At 40.5% G+C, this 23,213-nt stretch overlaps 1 protein-coding gene across 5 annotated transcripts in view; it reads right to left on the bottom strand.

The window, feature by feature from the left end:
• LOC140198922 (uncharacterized) overlaps positions 1-23,213 on the bottom strand; it is a 332,378-nt gene that overhangs the window by 15,456 nt on the left and 293,709 nt on the right. For all 5 annotated transcript variants that reach the window (XM_072260177.1, XM_072260176.1, XM_072260175.1 and 2 more), the window contains one exon: positions 5,667-5,746. In XM_072260177.1, the coding sequence (XP_072116278.1) occupies positions 5,667-5,746 (80 nt within the window). The remainder of the gene's footprint in view (positions 1-5,666; positions 5,747-23,213) is intronic.

Below are 23,213 nucleotides of genomic sequence, written 5' to 3' on the forward strand. Positions count from 1 at the left end.
TAGAAAGCTGCATACTCTCTCATTACGTACTGGAGGTTAGAGGCTAAAATTTTTTACAAAACTGTGGTTTAAATATGTGGAAAAGCCTACAAAAGGTAGTGGATTCGGCCCAGTACATCACGGGTAAAACCTTTCCAACCATTGAGCACGTCTATATGAAATGTTGCTGTAGAAAAGCAGCATCCATCTTCAAAGATCCTCACCACCCAGGCCATGCTCTTTTCTCGCTGCTGCCATCAGGTAGGAAGTACAACTACCTCAGGACTCGCACCACCAGGTTCAAGAACAGTTAGTACCTCTCTACCATCAGGTTCCTGAACAAAAAGGGGATAACTACACTCCTTCTACTTCTGGTGTTCCCACAACCAACGGTCTCACTTTAAGGACTCTTTATCTTGTAATTTCATGCTTGTTATTTATTTATATCTGCATTTGCACAGTTTGTTGTTCATTAATCCTGTTCACAGTTACTGTTCTATCAATTTGCTAAGTATGCCCACAGAAAAAGAATCTCAGGGTTGTATGTGGCAACATACATGTACTCTGACAATAAATTGTACTTGAATTTTGAGAATAAACATTGTTCACAATTTTAAGACAGCATGCCTTTTGGATTCTATTAATCCAGCAGGTAAAAAGGGGAAGAAAACATTCTCTTAATCCCATTATCTTCTCATATCATTTGATCATATGCCAGAAGTTCTGCAAGACCAAAGTTAAATATGCAGACTTTGTTCAAATTATTTCGTTGGACCTCGACTTTATTTGTCTGCAAGTTAATAGTGAAACTACAGATATCTTTCCAGCCCAATTTAGTGGCATATGGACAACTGATCGATCCTCCTAGTTATATTCTCCAGGTACCTTTAAATGTCTTTGTATCATTGCTATTCTTTCTTTGAATGCACTCATATGCTTTGCTATATTAAAGGCGTAAAATAAATCTTAGTTTAGTTGCTGTTCACTCACTTTGCTGAAGGTCACTTGGATAAAGTATTGGAGAGTTGGCAGCAGACAAAGAAGCAGAAACAATTCAGAAGTGGCGTAGACAGAATTAAAAATAAAAGCAGCCCACACTGAAATATTATCTTTTGTACTTTAGAACTTTCACAGTGAAACACATTCATAAATGTTGGAGCAAAAACCTCAGCTAAAGATGCTCTTTGTTACATTCTGCCAGAGTTCCATTGTTTAGCTAATAACTTCAAAATAAATTCCAGTGTTGGGAAACAGTTGAAAGAAATACTTATGGTTGAACAATTTAATTATGGAAGGGAAAATAACAGTATTACAGATGGTTTTAGTTTGACTGCACTTTATCCAAGTTCCTTAGGATAGATTCCCCTTTCCACTTTTGCCACAATTTTTGTCATTTCCAAAGACACATCGTCTATCTGTCTTTATACCACTTGCTATGTTCTTGCAATAGAATTCAACAATATAGGCAGGAGGAGAAGATGGCGGCGCGCCTGCGCGTGCGCAACCCTCTGGTGAAAAATGATATCGTATCCGTTAAATAGGGGCCGTGGACAATTCTGATTTGATGGAGAATGGACGTGAAAGCACAGAGGAACATCTGGAGAAATTTCTGAAATGCTCGTCCGCTGCTGTCGTTACTGCGTGGTCGGGAATTTTCTTAGGGTAGGCCTCAAAATCCCCGGCCTTGCCTGCTTTTGGCGACTGAGAAGGAGGTCAAATCGTTCGGACAGAGATGGTGCTCAGTACTCGGTGTCGGAGAACTGATCAGAGCTCGAAGTTTTCAGATAACTCAGAGTCGGATTGTGGTCGGGCATGGCAGGGAGAGTTTTTCTTCCTTCTCCCGTCTGCATGAGATGTGGGACATTTGAAAGACTTTGAACTTTACTGTGCTCACGGACTTCTTCATTAAGTTATGGTATTGTTGCACTGTTGTAACTATATGTTATAATTATGTGGTTCTGTCAGTTTTTTCAGTCTTGGTCTGTCCTGTGTTTTGTGATATCACACCGGAGGAAATAGTGTATCATTTCTTAATGCATGCATTACTAAATGACAATAAAAGAGGACTACATGTCTTCATAATCTAATCTATGCAGTATGTATATCAATAAAAACTAGTGGTACAAAAATAGTATAAAATACTAATAGATGAAAGAAAAATGGAGGGGTACATGGGAGAGAAGGGTTAGATTGATGTTAGTGTAGAGGTTGGCATGACATCATGGGCTGAAGGGCCTGTACTGTGCTGGACTGTTCTAGCACCACCTATGACTGGTGGTCTGTATCTTTCAGTAGCACTGGACTAGAAAGGAAGTATACCAGTTTCAAGCAGTTTACAACCCATCTGAAATACTGCATTCAGTTTTACAAAGTGCACATCAGATAAGATGCATTGACTGCATGGTGGGGAAAAAGTGGACTGTAGCACTGATTTGCTAGGATATTACCTACACTAAAAGGATTAATTAATTCAGATTCTAATTTCCTTCATGATAGGAGGGTAAATGGTGATCAATTTAACAGAGGTGATTATAGGAATGATTATAGAACAGTATAAGCCCATAAGACCATAAGATATAGGAGCAGGAGTAGGCCTTTCAGCCCACTGAGTCTGCTCTCCCAATCAATCATGGGCTGATCCAATACTTCCAGTCATCCCCACTCCCCTGCCTTCTCCCCATACCCTTTGATGCCCTGGTTAATCAAGAACCTATCTATCTCTGCCTTAAATACTAGACAGGTATATGGAGGAATTTAAGGTGGGGGGTTATATGGGAGGCAGGGTTTAAGGGTCAGCACAACATTGTGGGCTGAAGGGCCTGTACTGTGCTCTATGTTCTATAAATACACCCAATGACTTGGACTCCACAGCCACTCGTGGCACCAAATTCCACATATTTACCACTCTCTGACTGAAGTAACTTCTCTACATCTCTGTTTTAATTGAAATGGACGTCCTTCAATCCTGAGGTCATGCCCTCTTGTCCTAGACTCCCCTACCATGGGAAATAACTTGGCCATATCTAATCTGTTCAGGCCTTTTAACATTCGGAATGTTTCTATGGGATTCCCCCCTCATTCTCCTGAACTCCAGGGAATACAGCCCAAGAGCTGCCAGACATTCCTCATATGGTAAACCCTTTCATTCCTGGACTCACTCTCGTGAATCTTCTCTGAACCCTCTCCAATGTCAGTACCTGTATATCCTTTCTAAATTAAGGAGCCCAAAACTGCACACAATACTCCAAGTGTGGTCTCACGAAGGCCTTGTAGAGCCCCAACATCACATCCCTGCTCTTATATTCTGTACCTCTAGAAACGAATGCCAAAATTGCATTTGCCTTCTTCACCACCGACTCAACCTGGAGGTTAACTTTTAGGGTGTCCTGCACAAGGGCTCCTAATTCCCTTTGCATCTTTGCATTTTGAATTCTCTCCCCATCTAAATAATAGTCTGCCCGTTTATTTCTTCCATCAAAGTGCATGACCATACACTTTCCAACATTGTATTTCATTTGCCACTTCTTTGCCCATTCCCCTGAACAATCTAAGTCTCTCCGCAGGCTCTCTGTTTCCTCACACTACCTGCTCCTCCACCTATCTTTGTATTATAGGCAAATTTAGCCACAAGTCCATTAATCTCATAGTCCAAATCATTGACATGCATCGTAAAAAGCAGTGGTCCAAACACCGACCACTGTGGAACTCCCCTGGTAACTGGCAGCCAGCCAGAATAGGATCCCTTTATTCCCACTCTCTGTTCTCTGCTGATCAGCCAGTGCTCCACCCACGCTAGTAATGTCTCTGTAATTGCATGGGCTCTTATCTTGCTAAGCAGCCTTATGTGTGGCACCTTGTCAAAGGCCTTCTGAAAATCCAAGTACTCCACATCTTCTGCATCTCCTGTGTCTACCCTGCCTGTAATTTCCTCAAAAAATTGCAGTAGGTTTGTCAGGCAAGATTTTCCTTTCAGGAAACCATGTTGGCCTTGGCCTATCTTGTCATGTGCCTCCAGGTACTCTGTAATCTTATCCCTAATAGTTTCCTTTCTGTTGCCTCCCACCCTTCTTAAATAGCAGAGTAACATTTGCAAATTTCTAGTCATCCGCTACAATGCCAGAATCAATCGATTCTTGAAAGATCATTGCTAATGCCTCCGCAATCTCTCCAGCTACTTCTTTCAGAACCTGAGGGTACGTTCCATCAGGTCCAGGAAATTTATCCACCCTCAGACCATTAAGCTTCCTGAGCACCTTCACTGTCGTAATTTTCACTGCACATACTTCACTTCCCTGACATTCTTGAACGTCCAGTAGACTGTAGATGTCTTTCATTGTGAAGACTGAAGCAAAGTACACATTCAGTTCCTCTGCCATCTCTGCATCTCTCATTACAATATCTCCAGCATCATTTTCTATTGGTCCTATATCTATCCTCAACTTTCTTTTACCCTTTATATACTTTAAAAAAGCTTTTAGTATCTTCTTTGATATTAGTCACCAGCTTTCTTTCATAATTCATCTTTCCTTCCTAATGACCTTTTTAGCTGTCTTCTGCATGTTTTTAAAAGCTTTCCAATCCTTTATCTTCCCACTAGCTTTGGCTTCCTTGTATGCCCTCTTTTGCTTTTACTTTGGCTCTGACTTCACTTGTCAACCACGGTAGTGTCCTTCTTCTGTTTGAAAATTTCTTCTTATTTGGAATATATCTGTCTTGCACTTCCCTCATTTTTCACAGAAACTCCAGCCATTGCTGCTGTGCTGTCATTCCTGCTAGTGTCCCTTTCCAGTCAACTTTGGCCTGTTCCCCTCTCATGCCATTGTAATTTCCTTTATTCCACTGAAATATGGACAGATTGGATTTTAGTTTCTCCTTCTCAAATTTCAAAGTGAACTTGATCATATTGTGATCACTGTTCCCTAAAAGTTCCTTAACCTTATGCTCTCTTATCACCTCCGGATCATTGCACCACACCCAATCCAGCACAGCCGATCCCCCTGTTGGCTCAGCAACAAGCTGTTCTGAAAAAAACATCCCTTAGACATTCTACGAATTCTCTCTCTTGAGGTCCAGTACTAACTTCGTTTTCCCAATCCACTTGCCATGAAAATACTGGTCACGGTCCCAGCATTCTCATCTCTAGCCTCTCTCACTAACCTGGGATATATTAGGCACTGGGGCAACATTCATGTCCTTCAAGAGACTCCAGCATTTTAGTATGACTGTCACACCCTTCTACTTCATAAATGCTGATGCAAATCATTCATTTAGACCTCACCTCCAAGCACATATTCCTTCCTTTATCTGAATGGCCCTATCTTCCCCATACTTACCATGTTGGTCTTGTCAGCATTACGTTGACAGACAAAAGTTACTTCCTCTGCATAAATCTATAATTAAGGACTCTTACAATTAAAGGTAAGCCATTGAAGGGTAACGTAAGAAACAGTTCTTTACAGTAAAAAAAAAGTAGTTCTTCTCTCCTTCTTCTCTCACCAGCCTTCCCTGCAACCAGCAGTATTAATTATAGATTTCAGAATTAATATTGGTAATTTTCCATGAGACTTATCAGTAAGAGGTTATGGAAGCAAGGCAGATAGCTAAAAGTTAAGACACAGATCAGCATAGTGTAACTGAATGACTGAACTCATAGTTTCCCCATACTTTCATTAGAAATATCTGCTTACCTGATTCAGTAACAAAAGCAAGTGAGTCACTAGATGGGCCTCTGCCATGTTTGTTTGTAGGTGTCACTGAAAACGTATAGCTGTTAAATATGGGTAGAAAATACATCAATAAACATAAAAAATTATTTTGTTATTTTCAAGAACAACCCACTCTACTCAACTGTTCAGAACAAAAATGAATGTGCATTTGCCTTTTTAAACTGTACTTTGGAAAGAATTCAGACTGAAAGTTTACTTCTTAACTCAAATCCAATGCAATCACAGATCATCAACGCATACTCCAAAATCCATTCAAGAACATTTCAGCCATGTGACGAAATAATAATTATCTACAGCTCAGACAGGAAACAATAAAAACAAAATCAAAATCAAAATCAAATCTTGTTTAAGCTGGTCTGGATTTGCTCTAAGTTGAATTTCCTGAGATCACACAACTATTTTTGGGCAGTTTGTATCATATTGGATACTAGATTCCACAGTAAGATTATGTGATTCAAATCATCCCTCAACAATGCGTAAGTACACCCCTCAGATACACATAGTTTGCTGGCCGTCAACCCGAAGTTCAGAAGAACTTGTTGCAATTGTTCCAACTGCAACTTTCAGCAGAAGCACAGATGTTGTTTCTAAGGGTTGTAAAGAAAGCTTTTGACAAATTGGCCTTCATAAATCACTGTACTGAGTACAGCAGATGGGATGTTATGTTAGAGTTGTTTAAGACGTTGGTGAGGCCTAATTTGGAGCATTATATGCAGTTTTGGTCACCTACCTACAGGAAAGATTGAAAGATTAAAAGGTTTGAAAGGTTGAAAGAGTACAGAGAAAATTTACAAGGATGTTGTCGGGTCTGGAGGACTTGAGTTATAAGTAAAGATTGAGGGGAGATTTGATAGAAGTCTATAAAATTATGAGGGGTACAGAGAGAGTAAATGCAAGCACGCTTTTTCCACTTAAGTTGCATGGGACTACAACCAGAGCTCATGGATTAAGGATGAAAAGTGAGAAGTCTAAGGGGAATATGAGGGACAATTTCTTCACTCAGAGGGTTGTAAGAGTATGGAATGACTTGCCAGTACAAGCTTCGATAGGTACATGAATGGTAGGGGTACGGAGGGCCACGGTGCCAATGTAGATCAATGAGAATAGGCAGTTTAAATAGTTTTGGCATGGACTAGATGGGCTGAAGGGCCTGCTTCTGTGCTCTACTTCCCTAAGGCTCTATGACTCTGACCCCAAAATGCAACTATTGTAATTGGTGAATACAAGTACTGTAACATCTTAAGAACAGGTTTGCTGGTATTCCATTATGATATATTCTTGTAAAGACTCATAGAAACAGTTAGAGTTCATCTTGGTTCCTCTGACTAAAATCAATAATTCCTTGGTTCTAATATACAATGCCCATGAGCAAACAAAAGAATCTCTAGGTTCATAGAACTACTTATATTTGATTTTCAGGGTTTCCTGTTTAAGCATATTCTTTTTCCTATGCACAATCGTGTTCTGCCAAGGGAACAGCAAGCACACAAAAACAATGAAATTTTCCCCATTCAGTACTGTTGAAAAATGCAGACGCTGGAATTTGAAGCAAAGAAACTACTTTAGGAACTCAATGAGTTGAGCAGCACATGTGGGAACTGTTAAAGAACTTGTTGCTCAGGACATGCAGATCCACTTACCAAACATAAACCCGATTTGTCTTCATTTATAATTGCTTTACATTGGAATTAATTAAAAATAGTGAACAATTTAAGTCAACATTCATAATGTTGAGATATTCTTTTAGAGCAAAAGTGTAAATACATCCTTTAAAACAAGTGACACAGTGCAGAAAGAACGCACTTAACCCATCTTTCTGATTTTTGAAAGAATTTTTCAATTAAACATACTTCCCTGATCCTTCCACACAGCCTTGTATATTTATTCTTAAAATCCTGTAGATTTTAAAGCAAACACTTCATGATTCTGAATAACTTTTATCAATATTCCTTAACCTTCCATAGTTTCAAATCAAGGCAATCTACTGCCATTCCTTCTGCAGGGAACACAAAAGATGTCATGTTCTGTCATGTGGTTGTGAAGTTTGTACTTCCATTGATAAAGAAGCTATGAAATATCTTAGTAAAAGAAAACAATGATGAAAAAACTCTTCTCAAGCTTCCAGCTAGGCACAGTTATCGATTTTAACCGATGTTTCGATGACAAACTCTACCATCTTCTTTAGGAATGATGCCTGGGCATGTCTAGTCCGGTGTTATTAATACCTCCGTGGTCCAGTCCCTCCTGATTGGTTAGTCCTCATCTAATCAGGTTTCTGCTCTTGGTTTTGTACCATTGAAGTCAATCCTATGGCAATTGAGAGTGTAGTGTTCTGCTACCAAAACACAACACAACAAAACAGAAGTATTGTACCATACCAATGGCTTTTGGGACTGCCAGGTAAAGAAAGCCATTGAAATAAAACTAGAGGAAAAGAATTTTTAACAAAAAACGAAGGTTGCAATCTAAGTAAGAACTGGAATTCAATTGTAAACAAGATGGGAGAGCAGAAACCTGATTGGATGAGGATTAACCAATCAGGAGAGAACCAACAATGGGGATATAAGTACCACCAGACTAGACATACCCAGGCATCATCCCTAAAGAAGATGGCAGGGTTTGTCATCAAAATGTCGGTTATAATCAATATCTGTACCTGGCTGGAAGCCCAAGAAGAGTTCATTCGTCATATATGCAAGGAAAGCACGAGATCCTTTTTGACAACAATGGTATTAATACATGTTGAAATGATAGAGAAATAATTTTAAGCAAATATCTGCTCCCATGGCATTCTTGGAATGTGCGCTTACCAGCAGACCTGTAGAGACATGTACATATTTACTGGTTTAACCTTCTTCATAGCACACCTTACCTGTATAGATTTCAAACACAGACTCATTTCCTTAGTCTAACTGTACAATTAGAAATTAGTTGATGAGCTTAAAACTTTGTCCACACAACACCAAACATTGAGGGTTGAAAATTACCTTAAAGCTATGTATAGTGATTCTGTATGCATTTCTGGGAGACTCAGCACCTGCTAGTGAATTTGCCTCCTTTATTTTTTTTGGCAGAAATTTCTTTCTCCAAACTACTTTATTCCAGCATAAGATTCCCACAAATGGGATAGAAAAAAAAGATCATATTTAGTACTATTTTTTATGCAAACATATAAAAAAAACTGCATTCTCACAGACACAAGTAGTTTCCTTTGATTGCAAGTGGATAATCACATGTGCCTTGGTCTCCTTGCCAATTGGGGTCCAGGATCTCTGCCATACCTAGTTTGCTGCTTTCTGCTGTATTAGGTCAGTCACTCAAACTCCATTCTCCAAGAGTAGACTTTATTTACTTTTCCTTCAGCTTATAGAAACAAACTGATTTTCCCTGCAATAGTATGCTTATCCATTGTGCAAGCATTCAGTGACCTCTCAGACAATGTCCTGTCAAGGGGTGCCAGGCTCTGATCCTGGTGTTAATCTTTTGGCTCCTTGCATGAAGGGACAACTCCTCATCAGCCTGTCCAGCTACTATGACCCTCTGGGAACCACTATTCTACACTATTCCTGTCATCACAGCACCAATTCATTCAAAATCAAAACTCTGTCTGAAGTTTGTTCTCGAGTTCCAAAAACTGGCTACAAAGGACACATCTGCTGCACTAGAACCTGACAAATATATATATATAAAAAATTGCAACATACTGGTATCAATACAGCATTATTAAAAGTGCTGTTCTTATGAACCTCACAAATGAAGTTTTAGTGCTTTACATGGCTTTCACAAACAATATTAGGAATAGCTACAGCATAATTTTAGTGTCAAAAAATGAGTGTTGAATATTTTTTAGGTTAGATTCACTCTGATTTAGGTAAGTACATCTTATGGTTTTAGTACCACCTAAGGTAAGCGAACAATGTTTGAACTAAAGGCAAGTATTCTTTGTTTTTGTATAGATTTTCATAAATTCTATTATATTGCTTTATTTTTCTGTAAATGCATGCAAGAGAATGAATCTCAAGGTAGTATATAGTATCATATATGTACTTTGATAATAAATCCACTTTGACTTTGACTCCTGACACACTCATCAACATCTTTATTAGAATTCTATATATATATACACACACATATATATACACACACACACATACTTCCTGCCAGGTAATAGCCACCTGGATTAGAAAATGCCACCAAATGCAAATAGGCAACACCTTCATTCAGTCAAGATGTGATAAAACATTTTGTTATAAAACAACAAATACACCTGAACACCAATTCATAGGTTGCAAAATACTTTAGGACATCCTAGGAGTAGGGATATACTGTTCTGTGTTGAAGATTGCTGGTTGCTAATGGACACTATTGAACATGAACCATGGGGAGAATCATCAAATTAGGAAGAGTATTTTACATCTTCAAAATAAATTGTCACTTGGTGTTTCTTGACATGTTGTTAGTTGACAAGAGAAGTGGAACACTTACTCTAGAGGAAGGAGGAAGCAGTTTAAGAATTAGGAAGCAAACAGCAGACAGGATTTTGAGAATTATAAGGTAGCCAAAAAAAGACCTTAAGGAAGGACTTAGGTGAGCTAGAAGAGGGCATGAGAAGGCCCTGCCCAGTAGGATTAACGATTAAGGAAAGCCCCAAGGCAATCTACAGGTATGCGAAGAACAGGAGGGTAACTGCTCAGGGATAAATGGGGAAACATGCCTAGAGGGAGGAGGTAGGGAAAGTTCCTAATGAATACTTTGCCAGGGAGAGGAGTTTGACAAATGTGAGGTTAGTATAGAGCAGGTTAGCGTGCATATCGAGGTTAAGAAAGAGGCAGAGTTGGAGCTTTTTAAAAACATTAGGATATACAAGTCTCTGGATTTAAGCCAAGTTACTACAGGAAGCAAGGAAAGGAATTGCTGTGGCGTTGACAACAATCTTTGCATCCTCCCTGATCACAGGAGTGGTACCAGAGGTCTGAAGAATGGAAAATGTTGCTCTGATGTTCAGAAAAAGAAACAGGTATAATCCTGTTCCCTTTAGGCTGCATGGGTGCCATGCAGTAACTGAAATGTTCCCATGTAGCTGGAATTTCCTTTTATATATTGTTTTACTAAAGCGCCACACAGTTTTCAGGCCATGTAAAAATTTCCTACTCATAGCAATGGTTGGTCCACGCAGCTGTAAAAAAAAAATTAGAGGGAACATGATTTTGGGAATAATAGACCAGTGTGTCTTATGGCAAACTAATAGAGAGGATTCTTAAGGGTAGGATTTATGAACATTTGGAGAAGCATAGTCTTATTAGGGATGATTTGTGAGGGCCCGATTGAGTTTTTTTTGAGGAGGTGATAACACAAATTGTTGAAGGTAGAGCAGCTAATGCGGTGTACATAGACTTTAGTAGGGCATTTAAGAAGTTTCATCATGTAAGGGTCATCCAGAAAGTCATGGCGCATGGGATCAGGGAAACCCAGTAGCATGGATTTTGAATTGGCTTGGCTACAGAGAGCAAAGAACGTGAGTAGATGGGGAGTACTCTGCCTGAAGGTCAATGACTAATGGTGTTCCACAGGGATCTGTTCTGGGACCACCTAGACTGTGAGATTTTATTTAATGACTTAGATGTGGAAGTGGAGGAATGAATTGGTAAGTTTGCAGATGACACAAAGGTTAGAGGTGTTGTGGATAGTATGGAAGGTTGTCATAGATTACAAGGGGATATTGACAGGGTGCAGAGTTAGGTGGAGAAGTGGCAGATGGAGTTCAATCAGAAAAGTGTGAAGTGATGCACTTTGGAAGGTTGAACTTGAAAACAGAGTACAGGTTTAATGACAGGATTCTTAACTGTATGCAGGAACAAAAGGACATTTGGGTCCATGTCCACAGACCCCTCAAAGCTGCCGAGCAAGTTGATAGTGTAGTTAGGAAGATGTAAGGTATGCTGGCCTTTTGTTATTCAATGGGACATCCATTTAAGATGAATGGAGTGAAGTTTAGGGGATATGTCAGAGGTAGGATTTATTTTACACAGAGAATGGTAGGTGCCTAGACCACACTGCCAGGGTTGGTGGTAAAGACTGATATAATGCAAATATTTGATAGGCACATGAATGGAAAAACATGGAGGATTATTGGCTGTGTAGGAGAGAAGGATTAGATTGATCATGGGGTTTGTGTAGGTCAGCATAACACCGTGGACTGAAGGGCCTATACTGTGCTGCACCGTTCTGTGTTCTATTGTAATGTAAAATACAACTAGGTTAATTGTGTTTCTATTGTAAAAACACTACTTAAAATTTGATAAGCCTGTGAAACTTTTAGACTGATGATTCACTGGCTCAAAACATTAGATTAAATTCTCTGTAAAGTGATTGGCTGTAGTGGGCCCTCTACTAATTAAGAGCTTTTTTTGGTAGAGAAGTTCTATGTCCAAATACTTTTACAACAGGCACTGTACACAATAATAGCCATTTTTACTACCTCCTAGCAGACCATAACAGGTGCCATGGCTGGGAAAATATAATATTTTCAACTGACTTTTTTTTTGAAGAACATAAACTCAGAACAAAATAGCTGTCCTTTCATTGCCAAATCCATTGTTTGCATATAGCCAAGAGACAGCTCAGTCTACATTCTTGTACACAAGTTACCTCTTGGCTGTGTTTTTGCTTTTCATTAGTTTTGTGTTTTAGAGTTACAAAACTGTGATGACAAGGAAGTTTTAAAACAAACCAGAGAGTACTACCTACCTGTTGAAGCATGGGGCATTTTTAAAAAAAAAACGGTCAAAATTCACGGGTTTATAAACAGTGAGTACCAGGTAATAATAATCATAAATTAAACAAAAGCAGAAATGGCCAGCTTCATCGGAAAGATAGACGAGTTTGATTGCCTAATGGATAACTGGCTCAGGTGTACTGAGTGAATTGAGCAGTATTTTGAAGCAAAGAAATAGCCAATGAGAAACGAGTACCAGTTTTGCTGAGTGCATTGGGTTTAAAGGCATACAGTTTACTTATAAGTTTGACTGCTTCAGCCAAACCACCCGTAATGGTCTTTGCTGACATTGTGAAAGCAAAACAGGAACATTTAGAACTGAAAACATTGTTGATTGCAGAATGCTTTACATTTTATAAGTAGAATCAAAAGGAAGGGGTCTATCTCAGCATAAGTGGCTGAATTGAAGAGATTGTCTGAGCATTGTCAGTTCAATGATGGCCTCAATGATGCAATAAAAGATCATTTAGTTTGTGGAATCTTAAAAGAAAGTATTCCAAGACAGCTCCTAACTGAAGCACAACTTACATTTGAAAGAGTAGTTGAAATAGCTGTATCAATGGAAACAGCAAATAGAGATGTAATTGAGTTGCAGTCAGGAACAAAAGTGAGGTTGAACAAATTGCAACACCCACAAAGAGACCAGCCTGGCCAAACAAATTGTGTTACTGTTGTGGCAGGGGCTCACATACACCGGACCAATGCAGATATGTAGTTGCAACTTGCAGAAAATGCAACAAAAAATGACACATACAAAAAGCATGTCAGGCAGACCAAAATAAGTGGACTACACAGACAAGAGAAAAAGATAAAAAGTCAAGTTGCAGTTTCAAAAAGAGTACTAATCTGCATGCTGTTCATGAAAAATCTGATAATGATGAGAGTGACACAAGATTGAGTAGCCTTGAGATTAATATCTGAAAACTAACAACAGGCAAGCAATATGGCTTATGCAGAAGTGAATGGCAGATCAATTAAAATGGAATTTGACACTAGCTTGTCTGTTTCAGTCATACCACAAAATGAGTTTGAATGGCATTTCAAAGATAGTGAACTGAAGACTGCAGATATCCAACTAAGAACTTATACTGGAGAAAAGATAACTACTGTAAATGACATTTGTAATAGAAAAATACAGCCACATTGGGCTTGTATGTGGTAAAAACAGGAGGGCCAGTATTGCAGGGGTGTGATTGGTTGAGGCAACCACAATTTGATTGGAGATCCTTCCATCATTTGCATGCCACATCCCCTGCAATAGAGTCAACTGAAAGTGAATTAGGAAAGGTACTGGATGAATGTCACATCAGTGTTCAGAGATGGCATTGGAAAACTCAAATATATCAAGGGTAAAATTGTGTTAGGTGAAAACATCACACTCAAATTTTACAAAGCCCATCCGGTTCTTCCCTGCGATAAAGTAGCCAGCGAGCTAGATTGCATGGAGGCAGACAGAACTCTTTCCAAATTTGAGTGCAGTCCATGGGTATGGAGACCCAGTAACCAAAAAAAAAATGGGTCAATCAGGATCTGTGGTGATTGAAAGGTCACCATTAACCCAGTACTGGAAGTAAATCAACTGCCCAGGATAGAGAATAACTTTGCAAATGATTCTGGGGGAAAACACTTCAGCAAAGTGGACTTGTCTGAGGCCTACCTACAGATGGAGAAGGCAGAAGAGTCCAAAGTGCTTCTCACCATAAACACTCACGAAAGGCTTTATCACTGTAATAACCTTATTTTTGTAGTAGCACTTGCACTTTGACAGAAAGCTATGGACCAGGTGCTTGAAAGTTGTCCTGGATGACATTGTTAGCAGTAAAGCTGACAAGGAACATCTCCAAAACCTCAATATAATGTTAAAAAGATTAGAAGATTATGAGCTCAGAGCACAATGCAACAAGTGTGAATTCTTTAAACCAAGCATCATTTACTGTGGTCACACTATTAAATGATTACACGAGTGTGCAGAGAAAACTCAAGCAGTAATGGATACCAGAAGGCCAAAGTACATGTCACGGTTGTGGTCCTTTTAAGAATTTGTCAATAACTTTAACAGATTCCTGCCAAACCTGGCTATTGTGCTCCACCCCTTGAACTTATTACTACAGACAGGGAAAAAATGCAATGGACAAAGCAGTGTGAAGTGCTTTTACAAGAGGCAAAGGAAAAAGATATCGTACTCACACATTATTATCCACACTTTCCAGTGAGGCTTGCTATGCACTGTTTAGGATGCCAACGCATCCAGAAGGAATGTATCCAGAGTTGTCAGAAACGCTTCCTACAGCCCCAAAGTCAACTCCTACAACACCACAGAGGAGGCCACAGAAGCTGAGATTGTTTCACAGCCACAAGTCTCATCTGCCAAGCACAGTGATCCTCCTTGTTAGAAAAGACATTATCCCACAAGAGTAAATCTCCACAGTGATTAAATCTTTAGACTGAAATGGGACAATTTAAAATTTTCTATGCTGTGGATGTCTATCTCTAGTAGTTATATTACATAGTATACTGAGTATCCTGAGGAGCCTGCTGAAGCCTGCCTTTGGAACATCAACTGATGGTGTCTACCTCCACACCAGATCAGATGGGAGGCTGTTCAGTCTGTCCCGGATGAGGGCGAAAACCAAGGTTCGTGAAGTACTCATCAGGGACATGTTGTTTGCAGACTACGCAGCACTGGCAACACACTCTGAAAAGCAACTGCAACGCCTCATGGACAGCTTCTCAAGAGCCTGCCAGGACTTCAGCTTGACCATCAGCCTGAAGAAGACCAACGTGTTGGACCAAGGCGCTGAGCACCCCCCCTGCCATTACCATCAACAACTACGAGCTGGAGGTAGTTCACGAGTTTACATACCTTGGCTCCACTATCATGGACAGCCTCTCCCTAGACCCTGAGATCAACAGATGGATCGAACGAGCAGCCTCAACATTCGCCAGGCTGACAAAGAGAGTCTGGGAGAACAGAAAGCTGACGACACACACTAAGGTTGCAGTCTACAGGGCCTGCGTCCTCAGCACACTGCTTTACGGCAGCGAGACCTGCAACCTCTACTCTAGACAAGAGCGGCGTCTCAACTCCTTCCACCTTCGCAGCCTGAGACACATCCTGGACATCAAGTGGATTGACTGAGTCACCAACAATGAGGTCCTGGCCGAGATACCTAGCCTCTTCACCCTGCTCCAACAACGCCACCTCCGCTGGCTGACCATATGTCAGACGGGAGGATTCTGAAAGACCTGCTGTATGGGGAACTAGCCTCCGGCAGGAGAGCACAAAAGCGGCCCCATCTTCATTTCAAAGGTGTCTACAAGAGAGACATAAAGTCACTGAACATGAATGTCGAATGGTGGGAGGACATTGTAAGCGATTGCTCTCACTGGAGGCTGGAACTACGCAGTGGTCTAAAAAGAGCAGAAGAGAAGCTGAGGCTTGCTGCTGAAGAAAAGCACACTCGTCGGAAAAACAGCACCAAGACAACACTGGAGGACAGCGCCTTCAAGTGCAGTCGCTGCAGCCGAGACTGTCACTCTCATGTGGGACTCTACAGCCACAACAGACGCTGCTCTACCGACACAGACTGAAGCAAGATTTTCCAGGCGCAGATCCATGGTCTAGCGAGACTAACGGATGCCACCACCACCACCACCATATTGAGTATATAGTTGAGATGCATTCTCTATTGATGTGGAATTTATAGCTAAGCAGGGAGGAGTGTTGTGTATTTAATATTTGAGTAATATTTGAGTAACATTGTAAATTAATTGATGAAGCATTCTGTTGTTTATAGAATGCATCATGGATTATATGTAAAAGATACCATAAATGGCATATGTCACCACGCAGCCATGTCAAATATACATGCCTCGCTAAAGTAAAAACAAAGGTACACAGGTTATCACCTGGCTCTGCTGTTTTTGCTTCTGATGAGTTTTTATGTTTTGGAGTATCAAAATGTAACACTGAGGCAACTCATCCACGAAATGGCTTCAGTAATGGAAGATTCCACTGTAAATATCAATGGCAGAGATTGATTGATAAGACTGTAAGCCCTTCACATGTTGCAACAGACTGCTGCAAGTATTCTGCTAAAGAGCAAATATCTGGGATAGATGATTCTGCCAAATGGTAGAGGAATACATCTTTTTCTAAGCCAAATCTGCTCGGGCAATCCACTAAAGCCACCAAAGAAACATATTAAAAAATGACTGATTTATGGGTTGGTCTGCAAAATCCTTTCTCTTCATAAGAATCTTATGTTTACACCAAACAGCCAGTTATTTTTAAACTGTATCCACATTTTGGGATTCCCTCATGCTGGAGAAAGATATTAATAACATATTTATTGAAATGGAATATTGGCATTAGAGGAGAATCCTTTTTGTTCAGAGCAAAATATGTATCAGCTAATAAGAAGCCGATGAAGGTTTAACTGTGAATCACTCACGGTGAAGTCTTTTGGAAACAATGTAGAAATCAAATCTCCAGGGCACTAAAACTAAACAATTTTTCAGCAATATGTTATGCATGACTGTTAGGATTATCGACAGTCTTTTCATCCAAGCATGCCCTTTCTCAGGAATGCTTTAGAGTCCCAATATTGGAAAAGTATTTTAATCCAAGTGTGCCCATCTGAATGCTGATTTTGATGGAAACCAGAATATGAGAATTACTTACGTTAAAGGCATTAATTTCCGTGCAATAGGGTAAAAAAAAGTTTAAACTGGCAATTTTCTGATATCTGGAGTCTGAACCATTGTTCAGAAATAGCACACCAAGATTAACTAAAAAATGTCTGTTTTAAATTTACATTTACCTAATTAATCATGGATCTTTGAGGCAGCAAACTGAAATATCCCAAGATTAGTAATTTAAAGATAAATAATGAAAATAATCAAATGATTATCCATAATGTTCATATAAAAGGCAGAGATTAACATCAACTAGCTTATTGGGTAGACTCTTGCTTGAGGATCTCTGTTGACCAGGGTCGACCATGAATGTTGCATTCCAGCTGCCTACATGATACACAAGCCAGTATGCAAGCCACGCAGAACGATATGAAGAGCAAGCCATTAGCAAGCTCCCTCTCTCCAAGCAGCTGATGAATCTAAAGCAACGACAGAGACCAATACTCTTGCTTAGATTGATGAAAGCCACCAGTGCTTAGTTGTTGAAATCTAACTCTTAGACATTGGTACATTCGTTAACAAAAGCCCAAGACTGGGAAACTATGGAGAGATTCAGAAGGCCATATCCAGTGGAACAGCCTGTTCTTGCTGGGACCTCTGAGAAGTTATCTTTTTAATCATTTGCTCCGTCAAACCTGGTGAAAGATTTCAGCCCCCATCAATTTCAACAGGAATTGTCAGACAAAGACCAAGAGGCAAAGGAGTAGGTCTGTAATTTTTGAGTGGTTTAACGTTTCTAATATTTATAAATGTTATTAACTTTTTTAATTATTAGGAGTATATTTTAACTACCAATTTTATTTGATCTATTTAAATTTTTTTCTGGATGTCAGTGAAATGGAAAAAAAATAACAACTTTTAGGGCAGATAAGTCTTCATTCCCAGCATTTCTAGCTGACAGAAGTTGTGTAACAGTTCAGGGGTGGGATTTTTTGCCTCTCTGCACATGGGCCCACTGAGCTGACGTCATGCTACAGGATTCTAAGAAACTGAGGGTCAACAGCATTGGTCCTTGCAACCAAACAAAGCAGTCTGGCCACTGGGAGTTATGAGGAAGAGCCTGGTCAGTGAGATCTGGACCTGAAAAAATAGAAAATTTTTAAAGAAAATATCTGAGCACAGAACTTAAAAATAGTGCACTGATGACAAGGAGATCCTTCACTCCTTCAAAAGAAGCGTTAAAAAAACTTACTTTAGCTCAGATAGTTTGAAGTTCTGTGACCAGTTCTATTTACTGTCTGTTATAATCTGCTTTCCACCCAAGACATACTTAATTTCTGCCTAATCTTTACTTTAGACAATCACCTGGATTACAGTGAATTTATCCATTGACTTTTTCATGAATCTTGTTGAAAGGCAGCTCGCTTTTAAAAACTGCAGGTCTTTTGGACAGCAGTGCAGACGCAGTAGAAGTGTTCCCACGCAGGTCTGGAGCAGAGCTGATAAAGCATCCAGTTTTCAGCAAGAGTCTTTGATTGGACAGCAGCACAAACACAGTAGAAACATTCCCATGCAGGTCTGGAGCTGAGCTTCAAAAACCCAGTCTCCATAGAAGAGGAGTACGTCTAGTGGAGTGGTCATCGTCAGAGTGGTAAGACTTTGAATCAACAGACTTCAGCGAGAACAGGCAGAGGCGAGGTAAGTAGGCAAGTTTATTTCTTATTTCATTTTCTTATTTAACTTTTGAAAGAATAGGGGGTATGTCTGCAGGGCCGGTGTTCTGTTCCGGGAGTCAAATGTGGGATTTCCAGGAGACTACAAGCCTCCTCGATGGCCACATATGCACCAAATGCATTAAGATACAGCTCCTTGGAGACTATGTTAGGGAACTGGAGCACAGCTTAATGACTTTTGGCTTGTTACAGAAAGTGAGGAAGTGATAGGCAAGAGCTACAGGGAGGGGGTCATACCAAGGCCACAGGAGATAGATAAATGGGTGACTGTCAAGACAGGGAAGGGAAAATGTCGGATAGTAGAGACCACCCTTGCAGCCATCATCCTCAACAATAAGTATTTCATTTTGAGGACTGTTGGGGTGGGGGGATTGATCTACCTGGGGGACGCAACAGCAGCCATGCCTCTGTCACTGAGTCTGGCCTGTGGTTCAGGTGGGTAGGGAACCGAAGAGGATGGCAGCAGTAATAGGGGACTCTATAGTTAAGGGGACAGATAAGTGATTCTGTGGGTGTGAAAAAGAAACAGAGATGGTAGTTTGCCTTCCACGTGCCAGGGTCAGTGATGTTTCTGAATGCATCCACAATATCCTCAAAAGGGAGGGTGAGCAGCCAGAAGTCATGGTACATATTGGTACTAACGACATAGGTAGAAAAAGGGAGCAGGTCCTGAAAACAGAATATAGGGAGTTAGGAAGGAAGTTGAGAAGCAGGACCTCAAGGGTAGTAATCTCAGGATTGCTGCTTGTGCCACACGACAGTGAGGATAGGAATAGAATGAGGTGGCAGGTAAATGCATAGCTGAAGAATTGGAGCAAGGGGCAGGGATTCAGATTTCTGGATCATTGGGACCTCTTCTGGGGCAGGTATGACCTGTACAAAAGGGAAGGGTTGCACTTAAATCTGAGGGGGACCGATATTCTTGTGGGCAGATTTGCTAAAGCATTGGAAGTGGTTTAAACTAATATGGCAGGGAATAGGAACCAGTATGATAGAGCTGAGGATGAGCCAACATGTTTACAAGTAGGTGATGGTTGTAATATGAATGTAAGGAAGGACAAGCCAATGATTGGGTACAAATGCAGACAGTGCAAAGAGTTAAATTGTACCACAGAGACAAAATTCAAAAGGAAGAGGCATGCAGGACTGAAGGTGCTGTACTTAAGTGCACATAGCATTCGGAATAAGGTGGATGAACTCGTGGCGCAATTAGATTGGTCGGTACTACGTTACAGGCATTACTGAGTGGTGGCTGAAAGAAGGTCATAGTTGAGAGCTTAATATCAAAGGATATACTTTGTACCAAAAGGACAAGCAGAAAGGCACAGGTGGGTGGTGTGGCTCTGTTAGTAAGAGATAGAATTATATCTTTAAAAAGTGGTGACATAGAGTCAGAGAATGTCGAATCTTTGTGGGTGGACTTGAGAAACTGCGAGGGTAAAAAAATCATTATGGAATCATATATAGGCCTCCAAATAGTAGCCAATATGTGGGGTTGAGATTGCAAAGGGAGTTGGAAAGGGCATGTAATAAGGGTAATGTCACAATTGTAATGGGGGACTTAATATAGATAGGTAGATATACTTTATTAATCCCAAGGGAAATTTGGTTTCGTTACAGCCGCACCAACCAAGAATAGAGCGTAAATATAGCAATACAAAAAACCCCAACAATCAAACACCAAAATGCAAACTATGCCAGATGGAAAACAAATCCAGGACCAGTCTATTGGCTCAGGGTGTCTGACCCTCCACGGGAGGAGCTGCACGTTCAATGGCCACAGGCAGGAATGACCTCCCGTGCCGCCAAGTGTTGTATCACGGTGAAATGTGGCCAAAGTCCAACAGTAAAAAGTTCAGTATCCAGTCTGCAAACACGTTCCTCAATCGTAACATACCCTGGATTGCAGCATCTGTTGTTAGCCAGATCAGTAAGCACCCAATTCCAACACCCAATATGCAAGGAGCTTGGGAAAATAAGGTTGGTGTCAGATCGCAACAGAGTGAGTTTGTTGAAGGCCTATGAGATGGCTTTTTAGAGCAGCTTGTGCTTGAGCCTACTCGAGGAAAGGCTATCTTAGATTGGCTGTTGTGCAATAATCCGGATTTTATTAGGGAATTTAAGGTAAAGGAACCCTTAGAAGACAGTGATCATAATATTATTGAATTCATACTGCAATTGAGAGGGAGAAGCTCAAGTCAAATGAATCAGTATCACAGTGGAATACAGGGAATTACAGAAGCATGAGAGAAGAGCTTGCCCAGGTTGATTGGAAGAGGATATCGGCGGGGATGACAGCAGAGCAGAGATAACTATCCTGGAAATAGATTACAAGATGCAGGATAAATATGTCCCACAGAGGAAGTAGTTCTCAAATGGCAGGGGTAGGCAACCATGGCTGACAAGGGAAGTTTAGGACGGCATGAAAGCCAAGAAAAGGGCATATAATGTAGCAAAAGTGAGTGGAAAGTTGGATAATGAGAAGTTTTTAAAATTCACCAAAAGGCAACTAAAAAAGCCAGAAGAAAGGAAAATATGAAATATGAGGACAAACTAGCCAATAATATAAAGCAGGATACTAAAAGTTTTTCAGTTATATAAAGAGTAAAAGGGAGGTGAGAGTTGATATTAACCACTGGAAAATGACGCTGGTGAGGTAGTAATGGGGGACAAAGAAATGGTGGATGAACTTAACGAGTAGTTTGCATCTGCCTTCACTGTGGAAGACACTAGCAGTGTGCCAGTGGTCTATGAGTGTCATTGCTATCACAAAGGAAAAAATGCTATCAAACTCAAAGATATTAAGGTCGATAAGTCAAGAATCACTTGATTCTAGCCTGGTCCCAGAGGACTGGAAAATTGCCAATATCACTCCACTGTCTAAGAGGGGAGGAAGGCAAAAGAAAGGAAATTATAGACAAGTTAGGCTCATCTCAGTGGCTGGGAAAGTGTTGGAGTCCATTATTAAGGAAGAGATTTTGGGGTATTTTGAGACTAATGATAAAATTGGTCCAAGTCAGCACAATTTCTGTGAAGGGAAATCCTGCCTGACAAATCTGTTAGAGTTATTTGAGGAAGTAACAAGCAGGGTGGACAAAGGAAAGGCAAAGGATGTCACTTACTTGAATTTTCAGAAGGCATTTGATAAGGTGCCACACATGAGGCTGCTTAACAAGATAAAATTCCATGGCATTACAGAAATATACTGGCATGGTTAGAGGAATGGCTGACAGGTAGGAGGCAGTGAGTGGGTATAAAGGGAGCCGATTCTCGTTGGTTGCCAGTGACAAGTAGTGTTCCTCAGGAATCAGTATTGGGACCACTACTTTTCACATTGTTTGTCAATGATTTAGATAATGGAATTGATGGCTTTGTGGCAAACTTTCCAGATGATACAAAGAGAGGTGCAGGGGTAGTGCTGGGGAAGCAATATGATTGCAGAAGAACTTAGACAAATTGGAAGAATGGACAAAAAAGTGGCAGATGGAATACAATATTGGGAAATGTATGATAACACATTTTGGTAAAAGGAACAAACATGCAGACTATTCTCTAAATGGGGAGAAAGTTCAAACTTCAGAGATGCAAAGGGACTTAGAAGTCTTCATGCAAGACTCCCAGGTTAATTTACAGGTTGAGTCTGTGGTATAAAAGGCAAATGCAATGTTGCCATTCATTTCAAGGAGAATAGACTATAAAAGCAAGAAGTTAATGCTGAGGCTTCATAAGAACTAGTCAGGCCAAGGCAACACTTGGAGTATTGTCAACAGTTTTGGATCCCATATCTCAGAAAGAATGTGTTATCATTGGAGAGTCCGGAGGGGTTTCACAAGGATGACAAGAATGAAGGGGTTAACGTATGAGGAGTGTTTGGCAGCTTTGGGCCATGACTCACTGAAATTTAGAAGAATGTGGGGGGGGGGATCTCATTGAAACCTATGAATGCTGAAAGGAATAGATAAGGTGGATGTGGAGAGGATGTTTCCTGTGGTGGGGCTGACCAGAACTAGAGGGCACAGCTCTCTGGTAAGGAAGAATTTATTTCTGTCAGAGTAGTGAATCTGTGGAATGCTCTGCCACAGAGAGCTGTGGAGGCCAGGACCATGGATACATTTAAAGCAAAAATTGATAGGCTCCTGATTGGTCAGGGCATCAAAGATTATGTGAGAAGGCAGGTGTCTGGGGTTGAGTGGGATCTGGCATCAGCCATGATGGAATGGACTTGATGGGCTGAATAACCTAATTCTGCCCCGATGTCTTATGGTCTTATGGAGACATTGCTGTGAAGCTGCCAGAATAAATCCAATAGGGGTCAAGCTGGAGCCAGGAGAAATGCACAAAAAGTGCTGGATTAACTGAGCA

The sequence above is a fragment of the Mobula birostris genome, chromosome 6, assembly GCF_030028105.1.
Source record: "Mobula birostris isolate sMobBir1 chromosome 6, sMobBir1.hap1, whole genome shotgun sequence".
Lineage (NCBI taxonomy): Eukaryota > Metazoa > Chordata > Chondrichthyes > Myliobatiformes > Myliobatidae > Mobula > Mobula birostris.